Source organism: Loa loa (assembly GCF_000183805.2).
Source record: "Loa loa unplaced genomic scaffold supercont3.34, whole genome shotgun sequence".
Taxonomy (NCBI): Eukaryota; Metazoa; Nematoda; class Chromadorea; order Rhabditida; family Onchocercidae; genus Loa; species Loa loa.
In genome coordinates this window covers 307,066-333,905 of record NW_018108214.1, presented here as the reverse complement: position 1 = coordinate 333,905, position 26,840 = coordinate 307,066, and the positions used below count along the sequence as shown (strand labels likewise).

Sequence of the window (26,840 nt, the reverse complement as noted above, 5' to 3'; positions counted from 1 at the left end):
TATTTCGTGCGTTGATTTTTTCTTGTGGGCAAGTTAACTTACCGTACTAATTTGGAGCCATCGCCGCTATTTTTCTGGATCAGATCAGCACCAGTAACCCTGATGAACGTCGCCGATGTACTGTGTGCTACCGCTTTAGCTAGCAAAGTTTTTCCTGAAAAATGAATAACCACTCTTCGAGATCTCCTTTTTCGCTAATGGGAACTTAAACTGATTTGGTATACGAATATTGAATCTATCATTGATCATTTCAGCATGATAGGCGTTCTGTGAGTGGTTGAAAAACGTTCCAAAGATTTCGTGTATCAGTAATGCTATCTATTCAGTAATTTGTTGCTGATTATGGAGATCTTTTTTTATTACTGGCCTTCTAAAGACTGTTAAGAAGCTGTTGTTATATTGTAAGTTTCAATTTACCGGAAGTATTTCTCTTATTTCCTTCAAAAAATATCGATGAAAACAACCTGTTCCCGGCTCGCCGAACAAAATGACACCTTTTGGCGCTGTAATACCCATTTCTTCATAATATTCCGGATGAACAAGAGGTAACTCGACAGTTTCTTTGATTTCCTGAATCTGTTCTTCCAATCCTCCAATATCCTGGATTTCTTAGAAGTGTACATTTTTTTTAACATAAAAAGCATACGTATTATGTATTATGTAATCCTTTTGAACTATCTTCTCCAGGATATAATGTTTGGAAATATACTACCTTTGCATTTTTTAAGCATTATATACATAGCTTGAAGATATGACCAGTGTTTCTCTTCAAGATTTTGTCTTGAACATTTCAAGATTTTATTTCGTATTTCGTTAGTGTTTCAAAATCTGACGGAAAACTAGTAAATAAACTTTGCTAGTTTTCGCCATTACAGACTTCGAACTTAAATGTCAAACTGACACTGAAAGATTCTTTGGGTGCTCTTTCAAGTTTATTGATGATCGAATTAGAAGCATCAACGCTGTCATGCAATACTCCAACCACTGCAATAGGAACATTTTTCAAGGATCCTTGTGCTTTTACCATAACCAATGCACCAATCCGAATTAGATCTTTGTCAACGATGGATAATATCGGTATGTACCATTCCCGTTTATTACCTTCGATAACCACTACAGCATGCTGCAGTTATGAGAAACTATTTGAATGGAAGAACAGTTTTAATCAAATTAAGAAAAACATAAAAATTAAGCATTATGCTGAGTTATTGCATAAACCATTGAAATATTTAGCTATGACCATTTTTCTGTTATCCGTGTTGTCGTCATTCTGGTATTTTTGTAAATGGTGATGAAAGAACTGATGCAGTACTCCTTGTGATTATAGGGACAGAAAAATTTGCTTGTCTTCAAAAAAAAAAATTCCTTTTGAAATTTTCATATTCCTATTCTCTTCCTCAAGTTTTATCATCTGTCTACCTTATTTCAATTTCCATATGAACCTTTTCATCGAGGAAAAGCTCATGAATTCGAGCAAGTGCAATAGGTGAGCCACGTAATGCATTCACAGTTTTACGTTCCTTCTTCTGTTGTTCACTGATTGATCCACGTTTCCCTTGACGTTGAATGAACTCTTTTTCCAACAACAGATAATCTTTTATACGACTCATTCGTAAGAATTTTAGATAACAATATCTTCGTGGCATTACTGAAGTGATACTTCCAAAAGCTGAATACTACTGTTTTTGTTTTATAAGCTGCTTCTTTGTTGATAACAGGTCTTACTGTAATAAACTTAATAACTTAGTCAAAGGTATATCAAATAAGAATTTTTATTATTGATTGATTTAATTTCCAATTATTAGCACTGAGTCAAGTCAATGACATTATTTAGTGAAAAATTTCTAATGGGGTATGAATTATTATTCAGCACCTTGTGGCAATTTATTGGCTGTATCTTGACCTCGCTGCGGTTTGCGCGCAATTTTCATTAGGGCATGTTGTGGCATCGTTACTCCTTTTCTATCCGGCCTAGTCACCTGATTACCCATTTTCCTTTGAGTATGGATAACGTACTATTCAATGTAATACTTGGTAATTAATGTGTAATCCTTAAAAAGCTTAATGATTCAAGTGACTCTACCGCACAAAGCATGAATATAACTAGAGAAATAACATCAACCTTATCAAACTGTATTTTATATACCGTACAACCGATGTTAATCATTTCAGTTTAGCAGAATATTGATCCGATTGAAAAGTTAACAATCCTTTTTGTTATCGATGCATGCAAAAGGATATGAGGCAGAGAATACATATAAGGACATCTTACACCTTTTCCGCATATTTTACGATAGCGTGACACATGGTATGACAATGTAACGAGTTATTTTGATAGAATTTTGACATTTTTTCTCCCTGCTTTCCAAATATTATCGCTCTTCTCACCCTTCCCTATCTTACCACTGTTATGTATCTCGAATTTGTGCCATGAACTGCATTTAAATGAGCATTTTGTATATGATATTTGATAGATTCAGCAAATCCATGATTCTTTAGATGGAAGGATCAAATGACTATGAAATCAGTACAATATCCACGAATCGTCCCGTTTACTTCCATTTCTATCATTTCATTGTTTCACTTTCAACCTCACCTCCCCCTTCCTTCTTGTCCTGAAAAATTTCCTTTTTAATCATTCATTAAAAAAAATTAAAGCACTGAATTCAATCACTCAAACGTCCAAGATAAATCCATAAGGTTTGAAGGCTTAATTGACAAGGCAACCAACTCTTCAGTAGAGCTTAATCAAAGTGTTTACACTTCCGGAACTATCCCAAGCCACCCATAATTCCATCTACTTTCCTCGCTTCCTTTGTCTCCTCCACTATGAAACACTTATGAAGAAAATTATAATTTGATGGACATGTGCACATAACACACACACATACACCTTTATATATGTGTATCACAGACTTACCGTATCATTTTCCTTCTTATCCGATTTAGCTTCTTTTTATCCGTCTCTCCCTCCTTTTTGTCCGTCTCTTCCTCCTTTCTATCTGTTTCTCCCTCCTTTTTGTCTTCTTCTTTCTTTTCTTCCTTCTCTTCTTTCTTTTCATCCTTCTTATCTTCTTCCGCCTTCTCCTCTTTCTCGTCGCCTCCCTTTTTTTTTCTTCCTTCTTTTCTTCCCCATCACCCTCCCTCTTTTCTTGACTTTTTTTCCCTTCCTCTTTTTCCTCATTTACCGGCACTTCTTGTGTTACCATCACTTTCATCTCATTTAGGATCTTTTGGTCACTTTGTTGAGTCTGCAACGACAATTTATCAGTGATAAGTTCAATCCCACAATGCTAATGTATCATGGATGGAATCATCTCTTTTTTGGTTGATTGAGATGATCTGTTCCTACGTTACTTCACCTGTCCATCTGAATCATTGTCACCACAATTTAACACTCATTCTTTGCAATTCCATCGTAGTTCAACTTAAACCCAAATATATGTGACCACTCTCAAATTCAAAGTTAAATCAGATGCAATGATACTAACTTTCGCTGTAATCCTTGCTTCTTGTATGGATCCCTCCTTCTTTGAACCCTCTTTCTTTGAGCTTTCTTTCTTTGAGTCTTCTTTCTTTGAACTCTCTTTCTTCGACTCCCTCTTTTCCTCAGCCTGAAATTTGAAACTTTCATTAACAATCAAATATTTTAATACTTTCAGTTCTGCTGAAATGATTTTAATTATCATAAAAATTCATACTCTCTAGATGATGCGGGCTTTATTGGCATTGGGGAATAAGTAAAAAGAATTTTGCATACATTTATGATTGTAGCACATTGCCTTCTTCTGATAAGTAAATAGCCCATCGATGTATTCATATTGAATTTTACAATGATTACAAATAAAATGATTTACTTCCTTTGCAGACTCTTTCTTCTCTTCTCCTTTCTTTTTTTCGCCTTCACTTTCCTCGATCATAGATTGCGTCTTCTGTTCATCCATTGGTGGTAAAACTGCTGGTACTGCTTGTGGCTGACCAGTAGGAATTGCTGTATTATTGACTCTGAATTCAGTGAAAAAAATTTTTTTTTAATACTCTAATGTGTCATTTCTTGACCATAAGGAGGTCAGTAGTAGTTAAAGTGAGAAGTTCTAAACGGTGGTTGGTTAGAATTTCTGATTGTCCTGGGAATTTCGCTAAAAAGGAAATCTCTATTCCAAACTTAATTATTCCAGTAAGTATCGACTGTAAACTTGTGACTGCGTCTCTGTGTTAATTACTTCTCTGCTTCTTACTTAACTTTGTCAGTGAATATGAAGAAACGAAAACTTTTTCTTGGTGCATTGTATGATAGCGATCAGAATAAAAACTGTAATGGCGGCCAAGCTGAAGATTTGATGAGCGAGCATTGTTTCATCGATCATGTTTGCCTTGTTTTTTTTTTCCTTTTTCTATATCAACAAATGGCCTGGGAAATAGGTGTATCAAAAGTTACGTCTAGATGATATGTCAAGTTTCGGAAGCTGAAGTTTGTTGTCAGCCTTGGAGCAGCAAGGATACTTCAATGGGACAAATCTGTTGGTTGCACAATCTCTTAACTTTGGTTAGTAACCAGGGATTTCCCTCAAAGCAAGAGAGATAAAGTTTAAATTTCCAACTGCCTTATGTACGTAGTGAAAACTTACAATAAAATTTCATTCATTTTACCATATCTTTAACAACTTCCAATATATTTACATAATTTTGATATCATCTTTTCATTAACATAAATGTGACACATCATCTGTTATTATTCACGTATTCATTTATTAGACACAATGTCAGAGGACATAGGACCATCTGAATTGTAGTTTTAAGCATTACCATCGCGTGTTCCGATATCAGAGTTGCGCCATATTTTCCATTATACCTTGACTTTCGGGCAGTTCATAGAAAAAAGCAAACTTTGTCTTTTTTTTTTCTACATATCATTAATGAAGTAGTACGCTTATATTGCTTCTAAATTGTTTTCAGCTTCCATAAATTTCTTTACTATTTAATCATTAATTTATTGTCTTCGGTGCAGTTCATTCTGGCCGATGATGACAAGGAAGTGTCATCAAGGTATTCTAAGCGGATTTTTACAACATTTATATCAATTATTTTGCTTGAAATAAGCATAAACTATTTGTTTAGATCAGTATTATCTTATTACCTTTTCTAATAATCAATCAAATTATGTGATTATATCGATGTAAATATACCATTTATTGCTATTGGTTCAACTTGTAGATGAAGCGTTGGGCGGAATAATATACATTTATATGAAGTACATAAATGCAACCAATTAATAAATTAAACAGGAAATGAGTATAATTACTGATAATTTTGAAGTTTTTATCAGATAGTGCAATATTGATGGTTCGTATTTGAAGCTATTCCGCAACGGATTTGTTACATTTGAAACATTAAACTTCCTCGTATGACTAAGCAAGTGAAGTTATAAGTGAGTGTCATGAGCATCACTTCTTTCATTTCCTGTAATATCGGTTGCAACAAGTGGGATTTCAAAAATGAAACGAATTTAAGTGGATTAAAAATTTGCATAGCTATGAAATTCAAATTATAAATGTAAGAATATGAAGGCTGATATAGACGATTGTTCAAGAACTTAAACGCATATAAATATTCATAATTTTATTTGCCCTAGCTTCAGACGAGGGCATTCTATTTTGACGTGTAGTGAATCGTCAAAAAGCTGTGATGACAGAAGCGACAAAGGTATTTTTTTTTAGAGATTCTGGATTTAAACGACATTAAAGTTAATCTAAATGTTTGGAAAATCTAGGTCTAAATGCGGATGAGGTTAGACATCCGGAACGGATCGCGATATGATGTTTTCTGGTGGTTTTATTTCGAGAGTAGTACATTTTAAAAACAAAATAATCAATGAATGGTTTTTGTCCTAATAACAGCATGTTGGCGAGCATCAACATATAGTTTTATGCATTATGTCATTTCCGTTAAAGTGATTTAAAGATGAATGTTTTTTTTTTTTGATTTATTAAAAACAACCGATTCTTCTCTTATAATAAACATATCATTAATATATTTCAAACAAGGAATTCAATATGTACGTCAAGTATTGCATTCAAAACCCTTTTGAGTATTGGTTAGAAGTAAAATCATAATTTACTCATAGCTGCTTCAAATATTCTTTGCTATTCTAAGCAACGACGCAAACTTCATGCTTTTTCTATATAGATTGACAAATCTATTGTCGCATACTGCAATGAAGAAAAATCATGGTTGCATGTTCATCATGATGAAGGTTTGTTTCCGAATTTATTTCTATCAGTAATCCTACATTTGTTTCCTTCTAATGCTGTTGCAGTATTTGTAGAACGCTTTTAAGCCTTAATTAATTTAAGAGCGGCTATAAATTATACAAATTTATTTGAAACCATCATTTGACTTTTGCTTCTGACATTTCCAGATATTCTTCCAAATTATTTCGAAAATAGCATTGGTCTGGATGAATTTGGCGATGTGGAATTTAGCAGTATTCAATTTCAACATAATTTCCGACTTCATCGAAAAAGCATACAGGTAGGAAGCTAATAACATACAGACTAATCAATTTACGAAAATTAACTAAAACTTGGGAAATTCTTTGCTGATCTTAATCTATTTTGCAGGCTGTAATTGAAGTAGGCAGTTCGTTGCAATCTTTCGTCCCGATGATTGTCTATCACCGGCATGTTTGGTGGAATTACGGCTACAAATTAACGCTTGAAAAAAGTATAAATTGTATACTATAATGAAATATAAACATTTAGCCGTCTTTGAAACAGTCATTTTGTATCAATCAGATTCCTCAGTCAGCATTTCACATAACCAGAATAATCGGAAATATTTCAGCTGTAGAACAAATTATGCTAAAAGTGTTTTAACAGAGGCAAAATTGTTGTCATACATTTTTCAATTCTTTATTAATTTCCATACAAACAACAGATGAATGTTTCTCATTGCTGTTGAGAAGTCTTGGACCTACAGCAAATCCGGGGAAAAAAGCGCCACGAGGAGCATTTGGCAATAATTCACCAAACAATCAAAAGCCACCACCTGCATCTAATGTCCGTGTTACTCTTGGTGTGAAAAAAAACGGAATTTTAGAAGCAATTATTGAAGGTAAGTATTTCATTGGAATGGTGAATGTGAAGAAATGAATTCAGAAGCCAAAAAATTGCCAAAAAATTGAGCTTCAGAAGAACTGGTCGAAAGTCCTCATGGTACTGGTTTCATCTGCTGTAATCTGATAAACCGATCAATTTTACACGAACTGATCGAGAATCATGAATTTATTGTTTTACATATTTCGATGAATATTCATAAGAATTACTTTAATATTGAAGAGCTTATTGAATCTTCTGTTACACTACCCATAAAGTATGTCCTTTTTATTGCTGAAACTTATTATTTTGTTACTTTTTGTATTACTTTTGTTATATTTTTTTTTTTTTTGCAAATGTAAATCTTTTGCAAATTTCTTCACATTTAATCTGCTCAATTGTTTATTTACGGCAAGACAAGCTTCAATCAAGCAATGGATAAAAATTTGCAAATTGAGAGGAGGAGAAGAAGTACAGGTAGAAAAGTTGGAATTTTCGAAGAAATAGGTGAAGATGGTTTTGCGCTTAAGCACAATTTTTAACTGACTGAAGCTTTTTCAATTGTTAGGACATCGATGAATCCTGAAAATTATGATTTGCTAGAAGCAGTGCTGGCATGTGAGCCAAATCGCGATTCAGATTTTGTTTTTACAAGAGGTAAATAAGCATTACCAGATCTTGGTCAGAGAAATGGACACTCTTACCATAGTTTAGAAAAGATATTAGTATCAGGTAGAATCTGTTGTCAAAATATTCCCGGAATCCATTGGAACGAAAGTTAAGAATATAAAATAATTGATAAATAAAGTGTTGTATTTGATTAAGAGTTAATTATGTATTTGGATTCATTTATTAACAAAAATTAGCAAACTATAATATTTGCAGGAAGTGGTGCGAACAATGATGCAACGTCTTATCATGTCCATCAGAACATTCTTAAACGACGGTCATTCATGCTAGAAGGTATTCTAAGACAGAAATACTCACTTCCAACTGACCAACTACTCGTGATCGATGCTGAAGATCGTATTATTTTTCCATACTTAACGGATAATGACATGAAATTTGTTAGTTCATTTTGAAATTATAGCTCATTATCTTTCAAACTTTAAAATAACTTTCATTAATTCCTAAATCAAGAATCACTTCAGTTGCTCACTTATTTGTATACGGGTGAAATAATGTTGCCGAAATTTGATGGTTTCGCAAGAGTAGGTCGTGTTCTGTCGCTGTTGATTGATCGTGAGCAATTAATCAATATTTTTATGCAATGGCAGAAATTGATTGTTCAAAATCTTCTTCAAATCGAAAAGGTCCTGTTTTTTTCTTAATCTTACTTCCTTTCAATTTAAGAAAAAACCAATGAGTTTGATTGCAAGTACAACTTTCCATCGTAATTCATCTAACTGGTTGTAACACTTGTAGGATTTCAATTTAAACAATCATAAATATACTTAGAAATAATATTGCTCAATTTTAAAAGCAACTTGATCTTTACTGTTGTGTGCATAACTTATTGATACCAAAATATTTCAAAAAAAAAAAATATAAATATTATTGTTGAGTTTGTGGATTACTTCATTAACGTCTATATAACCTTTTTTACTTCAAATTTGCTGAAAGATTTTATTTTTTCCATTTGGGATGAAAGCAAATTCCAGAAGAATAACAACGATCTTATTGTTGAAGAGAGTTTCAAAGCACTGATATCAGTGTTCAGTGCACCGTATGGAGCATTACCGTACGCGAAGAGAATGGCACTTTCCTTACTTGCTGATCAGGTCCTTTATTTATTCATAACAATTCTTTCTTTCTAATTAAAAACTTACAAAGAACTACTGATCACTTGCAGATAACGAAAAGCAATGAAACTTTGGCAGAAAAATATGATAAACAGTCGCAGTATGGTCGGTATCAGGTTGGACATTTCATGGAAACTGCACTGAAGCTGAAACGTTTCATTACTTCGGTCAAGAAAATACCTCATCCTCTTTAAATTATTATAATTAGCATGCTTTTAAAATTATGTGACCTCGTTTCATTTCAATAAATATCCTGATCTTAATGAGGTTATTATCACTGACAAATCATGGGAACAAAGGGATCAGAGGTCACGACCCATAACATTGGAGGATGCATGTTTTTCGAAATATCAAAATGGAGCTTTTTAATATAGTTACTAGATAGTCATATGGAAACAGTTATTCTAGCGATCTTCAAAATTTCGTGGAAAGTTTCGTGAATGATTTATAGAATTAATTATCATTATAGATTACGATGACCTCAGCGGGAAGCTGACATCGTTGAAAAAAATTCTCAAAAAACGGCCAGAAAAGTGAAGTAGTTTTCCATAAAATTTAAATTTGGGTGTATTTGAGACTCTACTGAAGCATGTTGCAGGAGATTGCATAAGTGATGCTAATTTTCACTTATAATGTCAATGAAATCTGCATCTTATAAAAAATTAATGTTAGATAAACAAAATAGAAGAAGTTTTAGCAATCAGTTTATTATTTTTATTAGCTCAGCAGGGTGACACTGTTGGCAGCGACAATGAAATCTTTTAATGGGGAAAACGAGTCGAGACTTGTACAGTTTCCGAACGGCAAAGTAAGTGGTTGCTTTAATCATTCATGGTGAAATTGAATTTAATGTTATGGTGCTAATTTTATGACCTCCCTTCCTTCATATCTCCCGTTCAGTTATATCTGGAAACATATAGCTAAATAGGACGAAATACAATTACAAAATCTGGGTTTTGTAGATAGTTGGAGCACGATGGTTGGTAAGAAGAATTTTAGGAACTGGTGCTTATGGGGCAGTTTATGAGGTACAAAGCGTAACAAATCCTCTAATCAGTGGAGCACTCAAAGTAAGTGAAAGGAGTTTTGAATCAAATTTTTGTGTTAAGTCTAATTCCAGTGAATCAGTACGTTATTAATTGGTGGCTATTATTTTTCCTTGTTTTTACTCTTTTTTTGTAAATCACCAAAGAAATTTCGGCAGAAATGTATATATTCCTTGATTTAGTTCTTGAATTTCAACTCCATAATCACTGAAAGCTCGTTTCGGCATTTTTTTTTCATGCAGGCCGAATCAAATTCTGCAACAGATAGCATTTTAAAATTGGAAGTTGAAGTATTAAAGCAACTACAGAGTCGTAAATATACCGTTCGTCTGTTGTATTCTGGCAAAAGAGAAACATATAGGTCAGGAAGATGATTTCGGAATTTCCACAACATAACTTGTTTAAAGATGAAAAAAAAGGAAAAGAACGAAATCGCAATAATATTTTTGAATTATAAAATAATATATATCACAGGGTTCTTAGTAACTTCAACTCTTAATAACTAATATATTAAGAGATTCAACTGAAATAATTTAATTTTGCAGTTACATGGTGATGACATTGTGCGGTCCGGATTTGCTCACATTGAAAAACATGAAGAATTTGGTGACATTCAGCGAAAGTACCACACTTCGTATAGCTGTTTTGAGCTTGTATGCCATCAAACAGGTATAAAATCACACATTCAAAATTAAAAAATATTTGTTGTTGAAGAACATTAAAGTAAACTTGAAACATTCAAGTCAGCCTCTCGGAAGAATTTACCTTTAATTTCTGCGTATTCGTATTCTCAAAAGTTTTAGCATACCCTTTAACATCTTCAGCATATGATAGTGATTTCCGGAATGAATCTGCAAGCTTAATTGTTGCAGTTACATGAAATTGGCTTTGTACACCGCGATATAAAGCCGAGTAATATAGCAATATCACCATCTGCTAGTGTTCGGCACATTATGTATTTACTGGACTATGGAATGGTTCGGAAATACGCGATTTACAATAACAAACGATGGCTTATCAGACAACCTAGAAAGCGGGTTACTTTTAAATCAAAAAAAACTTGAACAATTTAAAAACATTTAAATAAGCTTGATTTTCTGGAAAAAAAATCTGATACCCACTCTTTCACTATGGTATGAGGAAGAAAAGGTCCGCTCTCTCTATGAACAAGTGAAAATTTTCTGAGCTGTTTTACAGGTTTTACTTCGTGGAACATTGCGTTATTGTTCAGTGAATACTCACAAACGGAATGAGCAGGTTTGCAATTCAAAGAGTGTCGATACAGATCAATCCACTTCAGAATTTTGAAATGAAAACAAAAGATACATTTTAGTTCATAATGATCATTATGACTTCAAAACTAACTTCTACATATGAATAATGTGCTAATGAATAGACTGAAAAGAGAACAAACAAATAATGCATCAGGATGATGATGAATAAAGAACCTCATCTTCGTTTTAGGGACGAGTTGATGACCTCTGGTCACTGATGTATATGTTGATTGAATTACGCAGCAATTATCTGCCCTGGGGTAAAGCTACACGTGAAGATCGTATTCTCTATCTTAAAGAATCTATTTCTGACAAGCAACTTCTGTCGAATGGAAAGATGGAATTTTATGAACGAATCTTAGCACATCTCCGTAAACTACGCTACCCAGATAGGCCCGATTATCATTACATGTATAAACTGGTACTGGTCTACGATAGATTCCTGATAATAACAGAATTTTTGATAATAACAGAATCTTATAATAACACTTTCTGACAAAAGATTTTATCATTCCGAAGTCAACACCAAATTCAACTCACTGTGTCATTTAAAGTTCAAGATATGAAATGGAAATTATCACAATCTCCAGATGGTATCACCAATGATAAGGAAACGGTACTTGTTCAACGAACCATATGATTGGGAAGTTGTATCGGAAGGTGAAACGCAAGAAGAATCGGAATCGTCGAAAAAGTTCTGCACATCTTCATCAAAATCAACTAGTCCGATTAATGCAAAACGTAAGTTCCTTTTTGACCGTTTAATTTACATCAAGCTTCATGGACTAAAATATTTTGAGCTCAAAGGAAACTGCTCCGTTTCAGAACAAACTGCATCTAAGCATGAAGAAATATTATAAAAAATCCTTTTGAATGATGTGTGGATGATGAAGTCAACTAATATTACATATGGATTTGAAATTCCATTACTGACCACTGAGTGACCGAGTAGGTATTTGATAAACCGAGTTAGCTTGACAAATACTTCTAAATATGGACAAAATATCTGGTGAATTTCTTCACGATTGCTGGATTGAAAATGCTCTATGCAACCTTTACTGTTAGGGTTGGATACAGTATTTGCAATTCCAGTATACTAGATCCATTTTTTTTAGAATAGAATCCGGAGTTAAAGATCCCTTGAAGTAATTCTTTTCTTGAATCAAACTTTTTGGTTAGAAGGCATGAAAAAATCACTTATATTTACCACGCAAATATGACATATATCTTCCAGTAAGTTCTAGAATTTAACCACTCGTTCTCAAACGAAACAATCCAACGCACAATTGTATTATAGCTTCCAGTTCAATCATTCCGGAAGATATACCAGTGGCACAGGAGCATGCATTTGATGAGGGCGAAAATGATGTACCGGATATAATGAAAACCTCTTACCATATTTGTCATCGACGACAAGAACGTGACCGACATGTCTTGCAGGATGAAAGCAACACACCAAATGAAGATTTACCGTAAATTCATTTTCAGGTTAGCTGCAAAATTGTTGCAACCAGTTTAAGCAATAAATTATTTCATAGAATAATTTAAATCCGTTAGCTGAAACTCCTCTAGGATCTGGTCCATACGCATAACAAAATCACGTTTTGAATTAGAACCCGTCTTTCAACACCCTTCAATACTGTCATTTCCATCCTTAGAAGCTAAAACACAGTCACCGCCTTCCCCGGTAGAGCCCTCATGACATCAACATACAAATCCACACAATCAAAATCTAACAAAGTTTATGGAAGATGCAACTTATCCTTGCCCCATGAATTCACTCGATATTTTTAAAAACGACCCTCTCAATAAGAGGATAAATTCAAAACGATACACTGAAATTCAAAAATCAGAAGTGAAAACCAACCTTTTGTTTTATTTTTGATTAAAATTTCTTATCTAGGCGATATAGCATTTTTTTTTCAATAATTTCTTGTAGGCAAAGTATCGCAAAACTATTTTACTTTGACAGAACGAATATTTATACATTGCATCGATATTGCAAACACGACACTGTATCTTTATTGGACAACACAACCCAACCGCTTCATAATAACACCACATGCAGAGATTTTCAAAAAAACATAGAAATCCATATCATCGTAATCGAAAAAACTGATGACGGGAAACAAGCACGCAGCCAAGCTAAACATAACGGATAACTAAGACAAACACAAACCACTGCAAATTAAATGCATTTTTAGAAGTTCAACGTTTCTAGATAACTTGAGAAAAAAAAAACAAGAATGGAATTTTAGAATAAAGGACTTTTGAAATGTCTCAAAATGTTTGAAAATTTTTAGAAAACTGAAGCTTGGAGACGTGTATTTACAAAAAAATTTGGAGAAGTTAGGAAGTTCCTAGGAAGATACCAATTTTATTTCGCGAAATAACATTAATGCTATACATGTGGGTAGGTATCCCAGATAAAAAACAGAAACAAAACAGAAGACAGAACTTCAATAAATTATGTAAATACCCTCAAACCAAAAATAAAAGTTGTACGAAAAGCAAATGGTACGAGGCCAAGAAATATCACATATTTTCTTCAGCACCGCGAGCCTCTTCCAGGATCTTATCAAATGAAAAGGGAATAAACGCATAACCAAGTCCTTTATAGAATTTGCTTTGAAATTCAACCCTAGTAAATGGAATTAATTTACAGAATGTTGTACAATTAATAATTAACAAATCTTTTTTAAATTAAAAATTTTCCATAGACTGAGTTCTTGTATAAAATTAATCACTAACAGCCCTTACCATAACTACCTTTAAAAATACTATAAACATATTTCCGGCAATCGCGTTACAGCATTTGATAATGCTGTCCAATATGTCTTTTAAACGTATTTCAAAATAAAGTTTGAAACCTACCAATGAAGACGAAGAGCGTGTAGAAAAGCACTGAGACCTTCCATTAAGACTAAAATTGAAAATGAAAGAGAAGCAAATAGAAAAAAGAGAACATATGTCGCCACCGCTCCCATATAACCATTCAGCATGAATGCCTGACGGAAAACCATCGTCCATAGGACATCTGATAACTCTACAAGATACGAAACATCGTCAGTGTACACTAGGAAGGCTGTTTTTCAGTAATTTGAAGTAAAATTTAAACTCAAATTCTACTTTTCTACTTTTGTAGAAAAACACTACGCTTACATCCTTATAAAAATCAGTCACTTCTGTCATTTCCTCCCCCCTTTCTTTCCCTCAATCTTTCCAATCAATATATATGAAAAGAAAAAAGAAACCTCTCCCCAAAGATCAGCCAGCATCAAACCGCCAAGACGCGAAACGCAATATACAAAACAAGACCAACAGGTAATTTATAACTTACGAGCATGAGCAAGTGAAAGTGCCCAAAGCCGAAGATATGAAGCAGTATGCGATACGCAACCTAGAGCAAATTCGATGGTATGAATAGCTTGATAAACCATAACATCACCAAAATCGAACTGAAAAACAATTTAAATTCAAACTTTAAAAAAGTATTGAATCTTCTATGTCATCATCTAGGAAACTAGATGAACCCTTTCAAAAACTCAGAAACTACATTTAAATAAGAGTATACTTTTTCCTCAATACGCATAACCGATGATCTCGATAAATCATTATGGATTATATGCGCATCATCACCGTTCGATTCAGCACGGACACTCTAAAAAAACTAAGAATGTAATGAATTTTCAAAAATTCCTTGAATAGAAAAAGATAAACACGGCAGAACAGGCAGTTCAAAAACATTAGCTGAAGTAACGAGAACACTGAATTTCTAGAATCTTTAATCATGCTTCCATCCATTTCACTATAAAATGATAAAAATTAATTTCGTCAAATAGTGCTGGAAACGACCGATTTAAGTGCCGCTCGGCGTTATGTAATTGAACGCGCTCCAATTCCCATTTTTCCATTGGAAAATCAAAGTTATACAATCTAAACCTTGGACTAAGCTATGGATTTTGAAATTCCAAATAACTGATTGGAAAAAAAAGTGACAGAACCAATCTTCTCAAAAAATGTTGGACCGTTATGCTGCAGGGAATTCTTTAATTGGCTGCAATTTTCCTTATACAATTTTGTAGTTATATGAGCGGCACTTGAATCATTGTGACACCACTAGGGTCATTTCGATTACACCCTAAAAACACACACACAGCCACAAGCACATGTTACCAAATTTAAACACCAATAATAACAATTACTAATCCAGACTAGCTGAAAGTAAGTCCTATCGAATTTTACAGTCAAAAGTTTTGATCATGAAGTTCCCAAAGTTTTCTTGAGTCTCAATTTCAGATCCTAAAAATCAATCGTTCGAATCCATTGACTTCTGTAACTTTCAACCAATCCGGATAGCACTTATATTTAAATATTTTCAAATACAGGAATTTTCAAACCAAATTAGAACTGCCCAAGGTTGATTGTTCTTTGTGTTTTTTCCACTGCATGTACGGTTTACCAAATAACATAATCGGAATGCACGCTGCCGCAGTGAGCACAAATAATGTTTCAAAGAATGACTAAAATTATTAAAACTGCAGATATGTAGAAAATAATTTAATCAAGTATTCGAAAGTTCGTCAAGATATGATCAGCGAGTAAAAAATAAGCAAACAAATGCTACAGTGTGCAATGTACATGATTTTTTCTTCCTTATTTAACTTATTTAGTCAACCCCTACATTTAGAAAAGAAATTGAAAATGAATCATAAGATAATTTCAGTGGAAAAGAATCTGAAACTAACCTGACCCGGATACCAAAGATTCAGATAACACTGCGGATACACATTTCCTTCGGAATTGACAAATCCAGATGGGCGACTCGTCATCATAAACATCTTAATAAGTCCCATTAACAACGACGGAGCACAGTTGGACGACGGGTATTCATAACCCAAAACATGACCACTCTGCAATATTTGCACATAAAAGAAGCCACTCAAATAGAAGCCTATAGTGATAAAGTGAGGCTACCAAAGTCTGGAAAGGTTTCAGGATGTCGATATGTAAAGGAAAATCATATGTTCATGCATTTTATGAAAGTAACCTAATTTCTGCATGCAATTATTTAGAAATATCAGCGAGTGCAAACATTAAATCTATGGTTTGTTGTAACCATGACTAGTATTTCCATCACCAGTAATTACTCCAACTAAAACGAATTAAATCGAATAGTTTTCAGCTAGTGATTCCAAAATAATTTCTAATAAGCAAGTAATCAAAAAAGATATCGGAACCCTTACAAGTTCATACTCGCTTCATCATTACTCCTTACAGTTTACAGTTATCAACCTATTACTTTTTGACTAGTAGGGATGTACAATATGTACTATACCAATCTCCTACAGATTCTAAAAATACTGGAATGATCACCTTGGCCGAGAAAAGTAACCATTTGAAGAGAATTTCTACGCAAAGATAAATAAAAATGCAACTAAGGAATATCAATTGTGGGACAAACATATATAGGATATCCAGACGAGAACCAAAATATCTGCAATCAATAACAAATCAGTCATTTCTATCTCGGGAATCTTGTAAACAAAAAGTGAAACGGTATTGCATTAACTCCTAGTTAAACTCATATCCTCAACTTATTCGAAATCGATGTAACCTGGATTCTTATAAGAGAATCAAAAGCAAGGATGAGGAAAGCAAAAAACGCAGTTAAGCTCAACAGTTTCCCAAAACTCAAGAAATAGAAAACTTGAACAACCGTTTAATATTTTGCACTTTTTTTAATGAGAGTAGAGCTTTCACAGAAACGTTATTTCGAATCACAGCTTACTTGTAATTTTCATAACTCAACATGATACCAAATGTCATTTGCGCAACACCAATTATGACAGACATTTTCATTTTCATCGAGTTCAAAAAACTCAATTTATTGCCCTCAGCAAGATTCCAAATTGGATCAACGCCTATGGGATAAGGTCCGACTGACTGAAATGGAGAAATAGGCCGTGAAAAAGCAATGAGATTATACAGACGAATTAGTGGCAATGTAAAATAATATGTTCGAAAGGAAATCCAACAAAAAGTGAAGAAAAGTTCAAAATTATCCAACCAAATTGTAATAAGCCCATTGTGGTGTAAGCATAAGTTGTTTCTCAGGCTCATATTTATTTAAATCAGCGTAGATATTTCTCCATGAACTTCCGAATAAATTGAACGATTTGCTATATGCATCGTTATAGATGAACCCCGTGTATACGGAGAAGCAACCCATCAAAAATATCACATAACGACCGTTAAAAAATATTTGGAAAATCTGCAGTTAGAGCAAATATTACCAAGCTTAATAAATTTTGCACGAAACCTAAATCTGAATCAACTCAAATTACATTTTTACATAGCGTCGATATAATCTTCTACTGACAGTGCAAATATTTGCTTTCTCTAACACGCAACCTTGCAACCAGGATCCGTGATAGGTTCCTTCATTACCTCTCAATCCCATACCGCACGATTTCACATTTAAATTATATCCGAATTATAAACCTCATCGTTTATCCGAGCAGCTTCCAACTGTTTTTCTCGATATATGAAAAAGAGAGCGCACAAAAGCATAATAAGTCCATGGCCACAGTCGCCAAACATAACAGCGAAAATGAATGGGAATGTGATCATTGTATATGGAGCTATAAGTCTTTTTTTTTTTTCAATATAACTTATTGTAGCTTTTTTCATTAGCAACAAAAGTTGTTTTTGAAGTGTTTTTCTAGCAAGAAATTTGACCTGAAAAAATCTTTCTAATGAAAAAATTAACTGTCGAAAATGTCCACTTTTTGGAGTTATAGTCCCAAACTTTTTAATCTTACATATTTTCCATTTAAGGAAATTTCAGATGATTAATGTTTTTGCTAAGCAACTGGAAAATATCATACCCGGATTTATTTCTCGATATGATGCAATCCCATATGCGTCAACAATGTTTTGGAAACCACGGGTGAATTTGTCAACACGATGGAAAGTTGGAGGTGCTTCCGTTATGCCTGACATACGATTTAGAATTGATGGCACCGTACTTCCTGATTCTTCCTAAAATATCCTAAAATATGTAAGACTTACTAATTTCGCGGTTTATAGGCGTTTTAACTATAAATCGCGAAATTCGTAACTCTTATATGATGATGCCTGTAAAAGATAAAATAATACCCCAGAAATCTGTCTGTTGAAAATTTGAGATTTACAGAACAGAAAAACATCCAAATAAAGAAGCCGAACCAACCGTCCCCCTTTTGAGTGCTAGCTGAATACGATTTAGATCAGCTACCGGACACCAACACTCGGCAATCAGGCATTTCTGGGTGACATCCAAGTTAAATAAATTCAATGTATGGTAAATGGATTTGATTTTACGCACTTTAGTTAGCCACATTCGTACATTTTTTGAAGCAGCAACCTAAAAAAAATTATGATAGATTTTAGTAGCAAATTGTCAGTTTCAGGAATCTTCTAAAACGTTTCGAAGACTCTGATTTCAACCTTGAGTTTAAAAATTAAGATGCCAAGGAATTAAAGTAACCAGGACGCGATGTCGATGGTCTTGTGTTTGTCCTAAAACAGTTTTTAGATCTTCAATACGAGTCATCACTCCTATCGACATCTCTCGCCGTTCTTGAGGAGTGTCCGGACACGGATAAAGAGTTGCTCGAAAGCTGGAACGCATAAAATTTTATGTCAAGATTTAAACACAAGTGTTTCAGTTTTTTTAGCAAACCAAAAAAGCATACCCTTCGCAAATTTTTTTGACACGAGTTTTCAACTGATCACCTTGAAAAAATATAATAAATACACTATTGATGACTGGGTCACCCTGAAAAACAGTATTTTTTTTCGGCATCATAAACTAAAGATTTAGTTGAAGATTAGTATAGATGATACTAGATATTCCGACAATGACATTTTAAGGTAAGAAATTCATTGTTCTTCTGAATTGTGGAAATAACCATATCGTGATCAGGAAGGAGAGCCGCAAAGAAATTTCTATTTAAACAAACATTTATAGAGAGGTGATAACTGAAGCACTAAAATACTAAAAAGTGGCAGGAGCGGAAATAATAACTTACAGTGGTAGCGTCGATAAGTGGTTCCGCTATTTCAGAATGTCGCAAGAATACATTGCCACGACAAGCACGCCACAACAGTCGTTCAAATGCTGGAAGTCGCTCTCGCTGAATGACACCAGCAACAAAACTACAATAGAAAATTTTTAATTTATAGTGAAAATCTATCAAATGAAGAATGATTCAACTTTAACCAAATAATTAAACACTCAATGAACAAGAAATCCAAAACTTAATTTTCCCTTTAAGATGAAAATACGGTTCTGGAAATAATCCAGACCAAACCGCATTATTTGCCTGATAAATGTGTTATTTGCAGCACTTCACACATTTTCCGAATATGAAATAGGTTTTAACACTGGGATAAGATACGATCAGATTGTCAAAGCTTCAGATTTAAGAATATTACGTTTAAAAACCGAACAAAAACAAGGGAAAAAAATATAAGATTTTCCTTTTAAAAACTTCATTTGAAATAGTGTGGAAAACTTAAGACTCGCCTCTTTTCAGATGGCTAAAGATCAGGTTGCAATGGAAGACATGAAACAATCGAGGAAATAACAAACAATGAACTTGATAAAATATCATAATAGGTAGAAAGCAAAAAAACAGGATAAAAATCATTTAAAGATAATTTTAAATAAAATGCCCAAATAATCAATGATTTCGAAGCTTAGTTTTGGGATTTATTAAAACAAATAAAAACAATAGTTCCAAAAATTTTCCTGAAAATTTCTCACTATGATATTAAAAACTGAGTTAATAAGAAAAAACTCTGTTGGTGTCTTTGTTGGCGTAAAGTTTCTAAAATTCAAAGTCAAGTTTAGAAACAGAAAATGTTTTAGACACCAATAGCATTTCCCCAAGTCATAAGAAATCCAATTAGAGTTCTTTATCTTCGAGAACCTACAACAACCATCCCTCAATTTAGAGAACCTCCCCTCACTTTAGAGAACTGAATACTTTCAATGATTTGGGAAGTGATATAAAGGATGATAGAAAGACCGTACGATCTTGCCGAACATTTTATCAATGCCCCTCCAGCATATATACCCATCTTTTACAAGAGTTCGGAACTTGTATGGCATGTATGGCAAGAAAACGCTACACACCTGAATTTGACTGAACTCTTTGTAGAGTTAGGATGATTTGATTAAAATTAGGAAAAATACAACAATTAAAGTCAAACGTTCGGTACTTGAACAGCACACTGTAAATGTTTTGGATGCACGCAAGAAACAAAAAAGAGAACAAGAGACGTACCCAAAATTAGCAAACATTTGGCCGGTGACTCCGGCACCAGTCAACTCGATGCCTATTCCCTCAGTTTCTTGCAAAACGATTTGCTCCGGGAGGCCGCTACCGACTGGCGCATTTGGTGGCACGATTGTTTCCGCTCCAGCCTAACAGAAGCAACAAAACTATTCGTTGTATTACAAGCAATCCGATTCATTCTTAATTTCTAGAAACTAATGAGAAATTTTCCAATCTTAGAGAAAGAAGACAGCGATAGTGAAAGTCAGAGATATGTTGGGGATTTAAACATTCTTTTTTCTAACACTACAACCTTCGAACCCGAGAAGCACAGTCCACAACAATTCACGATGGTTTTCTCGCTGCTTCAATAACTTCGTGGCACAATCCATAAAGACATACAAAATGATGACGATAGTTTAGACAGCCTGTTAGATCAAGGGAATTTCATTTTTCATCAACATGAATTAGCAACTATCAAACGCAACTGAGTATTCCTGATCGACTAAGTATTTCTGAAATCAGGAATACCGATTTAGAATTCACTCTAGTTTAAAAAAATTATGCTTAGAAAAGCAAACCGATACAACTATGCGAGACGTTGGGTGATAAAAATAGAAAAAGTCTAAAAGAATTTATATTAAAGTCTTTTCACGGAGACGTTTGTTTCTGGGAAATTTATGGTTTTAAAATAATTTGAACTTAATTCATTTTCTTTGTTGCACTTTCTCTTAGGCAAAGCACGAATCGTGCAATCTATAAATTCTTCGTTCATAAGAGCATGCAATGAGAAAATCCACTGAAATAAATTTATAACTAATGCGAAATTATATCCATATTTGTTAACAAAAACATGACTCGCTCTATACTATTCATGCATTTAACCATGCGTACACGAATAAGATTGAGGATAGGAGTGCAAACATTGGAAGACAATTCACAAATTTAATTATGGAAATAACCAAAAAAAGAGCAACACCACTTAATTCATTTTTAACTCACGTACAACTTTGTACTTACCCCAAACGCAAAGTAACTGTCGTGCTTCGCGATTCGCTCAAAAGATTTTCCTCCTCTTCAGGAATAAAATGGCGTCGATTCTCCTCTCGTCTTGCATACGGCCACCTACCATATTCCACCTGCATCGTTCACAAAGCTCAGCTTTAGAAGACATACAGAAATACTATGCAATGAAAAGAGACAAAGTGCTTTTCAGAACACATAAACAGGTGCTACTAAAGATAACTTGTTTTAAGCTTTAAGTAAACGCAAAAGTTTCGATGTGCTACTGGATGAAATACTTTTCCTGAAACACCGCAACTACAGTTAAATTTCGTCAGAAAAATCAATTGTTCCTATCTCCCATTGTATATTGTCGCTGATAATCGATGACTAAAAAGAGATATCACTTTAACAAGTGCTAATTCACATCTCATAAAATGAATGTGTTACAAGAACCATTAAGTCAAGAAGCGTTCAAAAGATTCAAAATTAAGTTCAAAAGATGAAATGTACTGTCCCGAGATAAGCCAATGGTGAGAAAAAGCAAAGTATGAAGCCAGACTGTAATGCAGCTTTAAAGCTAATGATCACTTAATGAAGTTCTCGAATTTGGTCAACTATGAAAAGGTACTCCAACATTACACAGCGGAATGTTATCAACCGCTGCACTTACATGTGCATACCTGAAAAAAAAATCAGGAAATGAATGCCGATGTCACTGTACCAAGTGAAACACAGTAAAACCCTTTGTCAACACGATCCATGGATATAACTTCTCCAAGACGAAACATTCCAAAACAAATCCAGTTATACAGTGTTAGTTTCGGACAATTGACCTAATTATCGAAATCCGACCACCGAATTAAAAATGCTGTTGACGGATAATATTTCAGGAAAAGCACTTCAAAAACGGAGCAGAATACCGAAACTAGAATTGTTAATAAGAATATCGTAAAAGTGTTAGGGATTAATTCCAATGACATCAGAAACTAATTCACAACAATCCCAGATAAAAACCGCACAAAATAACTACCGCAAAAGAGACATGTGTAAAGCCACGTCCAAATTCATTTAACGTGAAGCCCAGAGTTACAAAACCTCAGACCGCTGAAGACCAAACTCATCGAGTTCGAAGGAATCATCGGTTTTGTGACCATATTTAGTAAATTTATAATTCCTGAGGCTCCGCGTAACTTTTTAATAAATTTATTTTCAGTCATTTTCTTAGTTTCATGACCTTCATTGTCGAATTATCTTACCATTCCGTCTATATTACTTCAGATGAAGAGTATCTTTCCAAATTCTACTGATCAATATCAAGTTTACTGGATAAGAAGACAATGAGAGGTTATTTTCAGATTCTTGTTTAGGGCGTATATAAGTGTAGCATTAGGCACAATCCCTGAAGTCTGCCTCCTGTTAACAAATATCAGCAGTCTAACTAAAGCTTACTACGATTGACTTGAACCTTTGCTTGATTCGTCCCTGATCTACTCCAGAGAAACAAAGTTACTGTTTGTTCTTTTCATTAACAAATGTGACTAAAGGCTTTTATTGCACAAGTTAATCTTCCGATCCTAATGTTTCTTCTACTAACCCATTTCCTTTTTTATTGTATCCAAAATAACTTCATAAAATTCGGCCTATGAATAAAATGACAGCTCATAACAATACCTCTTCGAAGAACTGCTGCGTTTTTCGAAGAATGTGTTTTAGTTCCGTTAATTCCGAAAAATTCTTCTTCAGCATTTCCTCATTTTGATTAACTTCTTGCAATTCATTTTCTAGCTTTTCGAATGTTGCCTGCAACAGTCGGTGAATAACTTAAAATCCGCTAAATGTAACAGTTTATATGGTGTGACAGGACTCATTTCTTTTTGTTTATTACGAATTGTATAATTTTTATCCCACCACTCACCTCTAAATCAATCATCTCTTTTGGTTGTGGAGCATCTGGATTTTCTCCTGTATCCAACATTGGTATTAAGTCTTTTTTGATTTCACGCTCCAAAAATCCTAAAAAGAAATTTACTACATAATTTCCTGAAAATTGTTATAATACTAAGCCTTATTTTACATTTTAATGCGTCCCGCTGAAGATGTCAAATATATTCACGGTAAGTATAAACCACAGGGATGTTCTAAAAGAACAAAAACTGCATAGTGTGGAGTTATGTACAATTGCCACTGGTTTGGATTCTTTTGTCTTCCACCCAAAAATTACGAAGTTACTCAGTTTTCGCTCCATTTCGTCACATCTTCGTACTTCATTGACAAATTTCCTTTGGAAAGCGCTTACATCCGGATTGAGCTGAAATGATAAGTGTAATCAAGGTTATTATAATCGCAGTAACAAACAAAATGCCAATTACTCATGTTTTCAAAGATCGCTGAATATTAGTTATCGGAAACAGAAATCAGTCCAATTAAAAACGCAAGTTGCGTTAGCTGTAAAGAGAAACAAACTTACATCACGAAACTGCACAAGACCCAATTCCCCCAGCTCTGCAACGCAAGTATACGCAGCTTCCGTTTGCAGAAACAACTGTGCTAAGCACATTTCCTCGCTACGATAAAGCGAATCCATCTTGGAGCGATTTTAAAGTGCTGGAAACCTTCCATTAAATCTACGCTTGTTCAATTAAACAATTCTGACCAATTACCGAAAGTATTTCTTACTTTTTAAGAAGAGGAAAAGAGTTACTCACAGCTATTAATTGAATTCAGTTTCCGATAAAGGCACTAAAACATAGTGTCGCAAACAAATTGCGCAATGAATACATAGGAAAGTAATATAACTTGACTTAACGTATATAAGTAACAATCATTTAGAAAGGTATGAGAACGAAAGTGACAAGCCACTACCATGGCAAAAGTAAGGAGTAGAATAGCACTGATGATAGTAACTATATCGTGAAGCCACCCCTTCCACCTAACTCCTCTTTCCTAATCGTAAGTCACGTAATACGTCAGTGAAGAAACCACACTTCAATAACGAACCAGCGTCCCCATGAAAATTCCAGAAACCACCAGGCCAACGCCATATCATCTCTATCTTGTCTCTCCCCAAATATTGTGGTATTTCGCTCTAAGTTGAAAAACGTACTGAAGGCTAAAATATTTTATTGGGTATCTTCTGAGACTATTAGAGTTCCCATAATTTACCATCTCACGTGTTACCATTTCTTTAGACTTTCGAAGTTACGAAGAAAAAAATCTGTGGCATATTGCTTCATGTTTGTAATGCTGGAAACCTTTCATTAAATCTATGCTTGTTCGGTCGAATATTTCTAACTCATCAATTCAACATTGATAAAATTTGAAGTTCGGCGAAGATATGTATAAGGTTTTGAATATTTTAGTTGGTATAATTTCAGGATCGCTTTAGAAGATTAAGGGGACTTTAAGAACAGACTGACAAACGACAGGATGGATAAACATGATCGGATCAATTCTGTGAATTAAATGAGCAAGTTATTCAGGAATATTTGAAATAATTCGAAAATAAGACCAAAGTATCGATCATATGGGTAAGTGGATTGGAAGCAAACATAGACATTAATTGGTAAGCATGAATCGATGCCACACATTTCGATGCTAAGTAAGGCAAGTGTGTTTTGGCTAGTCGATAAAGAAGTGCTGTGCTTAGAGCCTTTACGTCTGCGTATATCCATTCAGATCTGCTCTATTTTGCAGTTTTTAAGACAAACTCATTTTAAACGACCGAAGCAGATGCGAAGAGGAATCGAACTCACAGTTCGGGATGCATTAACTGAGCTCACCAGAAAGTTGGGTTATAAGTATAAAACACTTGGGAATCAAATTCATTAGATGTAAAAACTGGACTTAAAAATTAATTTTCTAAATAAATGAAATTTTTTTACCATTTTTGTCACATGTAAACTGATCTATAAAGGTCAGCTTTTTGAATGTGCACACATTTCGCAAACGTGATCAAATTCAAATTCTTTTGAATTCACTTTGATTCGGTTCAAATACATTTGATTATGGTTTCATTCGGTTTTACTGATAATAATTCACTCGGCATTTCATTTCCGTTTGATGAAAAATTCATTTTAGTTCAGTTCCAATTTATTTTATTAATTCTGCTGTTTCGTCTTGAGATAATTCCTATCAAATACTCGAAAAGGATGCTCACGGGCGGCTCCCGGAAGTGTTTTTTGCAAACTTGTCCCGATTTGTTTTTCCACTTTTTTTTTAATGAGGTTGGTGCAAGAGACAGATTAGTAGGAATGGTTTAGATGTGGCTTGGGTGATATATAAAATTAATTTTTTTCTTAAGACAAAAACTGAGGGCAAAAGCGCTGCAAGGTTCTAAATGACTGAAAAGCTAAAAAGCAATTTTTAGTTCTAACAGCCAATCAATTAATTAATAAATGAAGCTAACTGATGATTTTTCTTCGACCCTGAATTTGATTACTCTTAAGAGACGATTATGATATGCAGTTTCTATCTGGAACAAAGGAACTCAAACCCCATCATGAACGTTTCTATGCACAATGGAATCGTTCATCAAGCTCGTGTTTCTGGAAATATGACAGGGAAGATGATTCCGGAAGAGGAGAATTGTTTTTATTCTATTTGCCAATCTCAGCTGAATCCTTTGAAGAATTCCAAGCACACAATTTAATAGCAAAAGTCTTAAATTTTCTTTCAATTAAGTTTCTAAACCTCATACCGGAAATTTTCTGGTCGTCAAAAGGCTTTGCATTTTGAAATTGATTTCAATTTTAAAATGTCATTAGACGACTTCAATCCACGCTTGATGTGAGTACATTTTGACGTCAACAAAGTTTCATAACAAAATCCCAATTTAACAGCTAAATGATGAAATGTTGAAATATTAGTGTCTGGTCGATACGTGGCACTACGACTCCTTTGTGTGTTTAGATTGAGAGATGATGATAGGTATTTGCGGCTGTCCTAACCTGCTTTTACGTTTTCCTTCATAAGTGTGGCAGTGTGAGTCAGGATATGTATGTATGTGTGTGTGTGTGTTTGTGTATGCTTGTGTGTGTGTGTGTGTCTATTTGCATGTCTGTTTTTCGTGAGTTTATACTTTTCAAAAATTATGGCTTTCAGTTCTATTGATCTTTCTTTATTACTCTCGTACATCCAGCTCCAACGAAAGTTACACACTCCTAACAAGACCTACACACATATGTGCGCACACACAAATACACACTCACACACATAAATAAATTGAATAAATAAATAAATGAATAAATAAATGGATGAATGAATGAATGAATAAATAAATAAATAAATAAATAAA

At 34.0% G+C, this 26,840-nt stretch overlaps 5 protein-coding genes across 5 annotated transcripts; 2 read left to right on the top strand and 3 right to left on the bottom strand.

The window, feature by feature from the left end:
• Nucleotides 1-38: 38 nt before the first annotated feature.
• On the bottom strand, nt 39-1,991 carry LOAG_17023 (hypothetical protein; the record flags this gene model as incomplete). The annotated part of the gene is made up of 5 exons (XM_003137583.2): nt 39-154; nt 465-600; nt 902-1,123; nt 1,443-1,648; nt 1,874-1,991. The coding sequence occupies 5 exons, from the start codon at nt 1,989-1,991 to the stop codon at nt 39-41; spliced, it is 798 nt and encodes a 265-aa protein (XP_003137631.2).
• Nucleotides 1,992-2,916: 925 nt separating this feature from the next.
• LOAG_02044 (hypothetical protein) lies at nt 2,917-4,367 on the bottom strand (the record flags this gene model as incomplete). Its single annotated transcript, XM_003137582.2, has 5 exons — nt 2,917-3,105; nt 3,189-3,251; nt 3,492-3,614; nt 3,858-4,005; nt 4,273-4,367. The coding sequence occupies 5 exons, from the start codon at nt 4,365-4,367 to the stop codon at nt 2,917-2,919; spliced, it is 618 nt and encodes a 205-aa protein (XP_003137630.2).
• Nucleotides 4,368-5,685: 1,318 nt separating this feature from the next.
• LOAG_02043 (hypothetical protein) lies at nt 5,686-9,090 on the top strand (the record flags this gene model as incomplete). The annotated part of the gene is made up of 11 exons (XM_020445922.1): nt 5,686-5,703; nt 6,187-6,253; nt 6,419-6,531; nt 6,621-6,723; nt 6,937-7,113; nt 7,191-7,371; nt 7,663-7,751; nt 7,980-8,161; nt 8,246-8,407; nt 8,756-8,875; nt 8,947-9,090. The coding sequence occupies 11 exons, from the start codon at nt 5,686-5,688 to the stop codon at nt 9,088-9,090; spliced, it is 1,356 nt and encodes a 451-aa protein (XP_020303675.1).
• Nucleotides 9,091-9,647: 557 nt separating this feature from the next.
• On the top strand, nt 9,648-12,692 carry LOAG_02042 (CK1 protein kinase; the record flags this gene model as incomplete). Its single annotated transcript, XM_003137580.1, has 9 exons — nt 9,648-9,704; nt 9,859-9,966; nt 10,185-10,303; nt 10,488-10,611; nt 10,815-10,979; nt 11,140-11,199; nt 11,407-11,637; nt 11,807-11,957; nt 12,514-12,692. The coding sequence occupies 9 exons, from the start codon at nt 9,648-9,650 to the stop codon at nt 12,690-12,692; spliced, it is 1,194 nt and encodes a 397-aa protein (XP_003137628.1).
• Nucleotides 12,693-13,164: 472 nt separating this feature from the next.
• On the bottom strand, nt 13,165-24,131 carry LOAG_02041 (V-type proton ATPase subunit A; the record flags this gene model as incomplete). Its single annotated transcript, XM_020445921.1, has 20 exons — nt 13,165-13,857; nt 14,091-14,262; nt 14,557-14,674; nt 14,791-14,877; nt 15,617-15,739; nt 15,965-16,129; nt 16,593-16,713; nt 17,008-17,162; nt 17,287-17,490; nt 17,721-17,860; nt 18,107-18,260; nt 18,451-18,624; nt 18,748-18,880; nt 18,956-19,038; nt 19,292-19,418; nt 21,563-21,681; nt 23,219-23,347; nt 23,463-23,560; nt 23,777-23,855; nt 24,015-24,131. The coding sequence occupies 20 exons, from the start codon at nt 24,129-24,131 to the stop codon at nt 13,752-13,754; spliced, it is 2,604 nt and encodes an 867-aa protein (XP_020303674.1). The 3' UTR covers nt 13,165-13,751.
• Nucleotides 24,132-26,840: the final 2,709 nt, after the last annotated feature.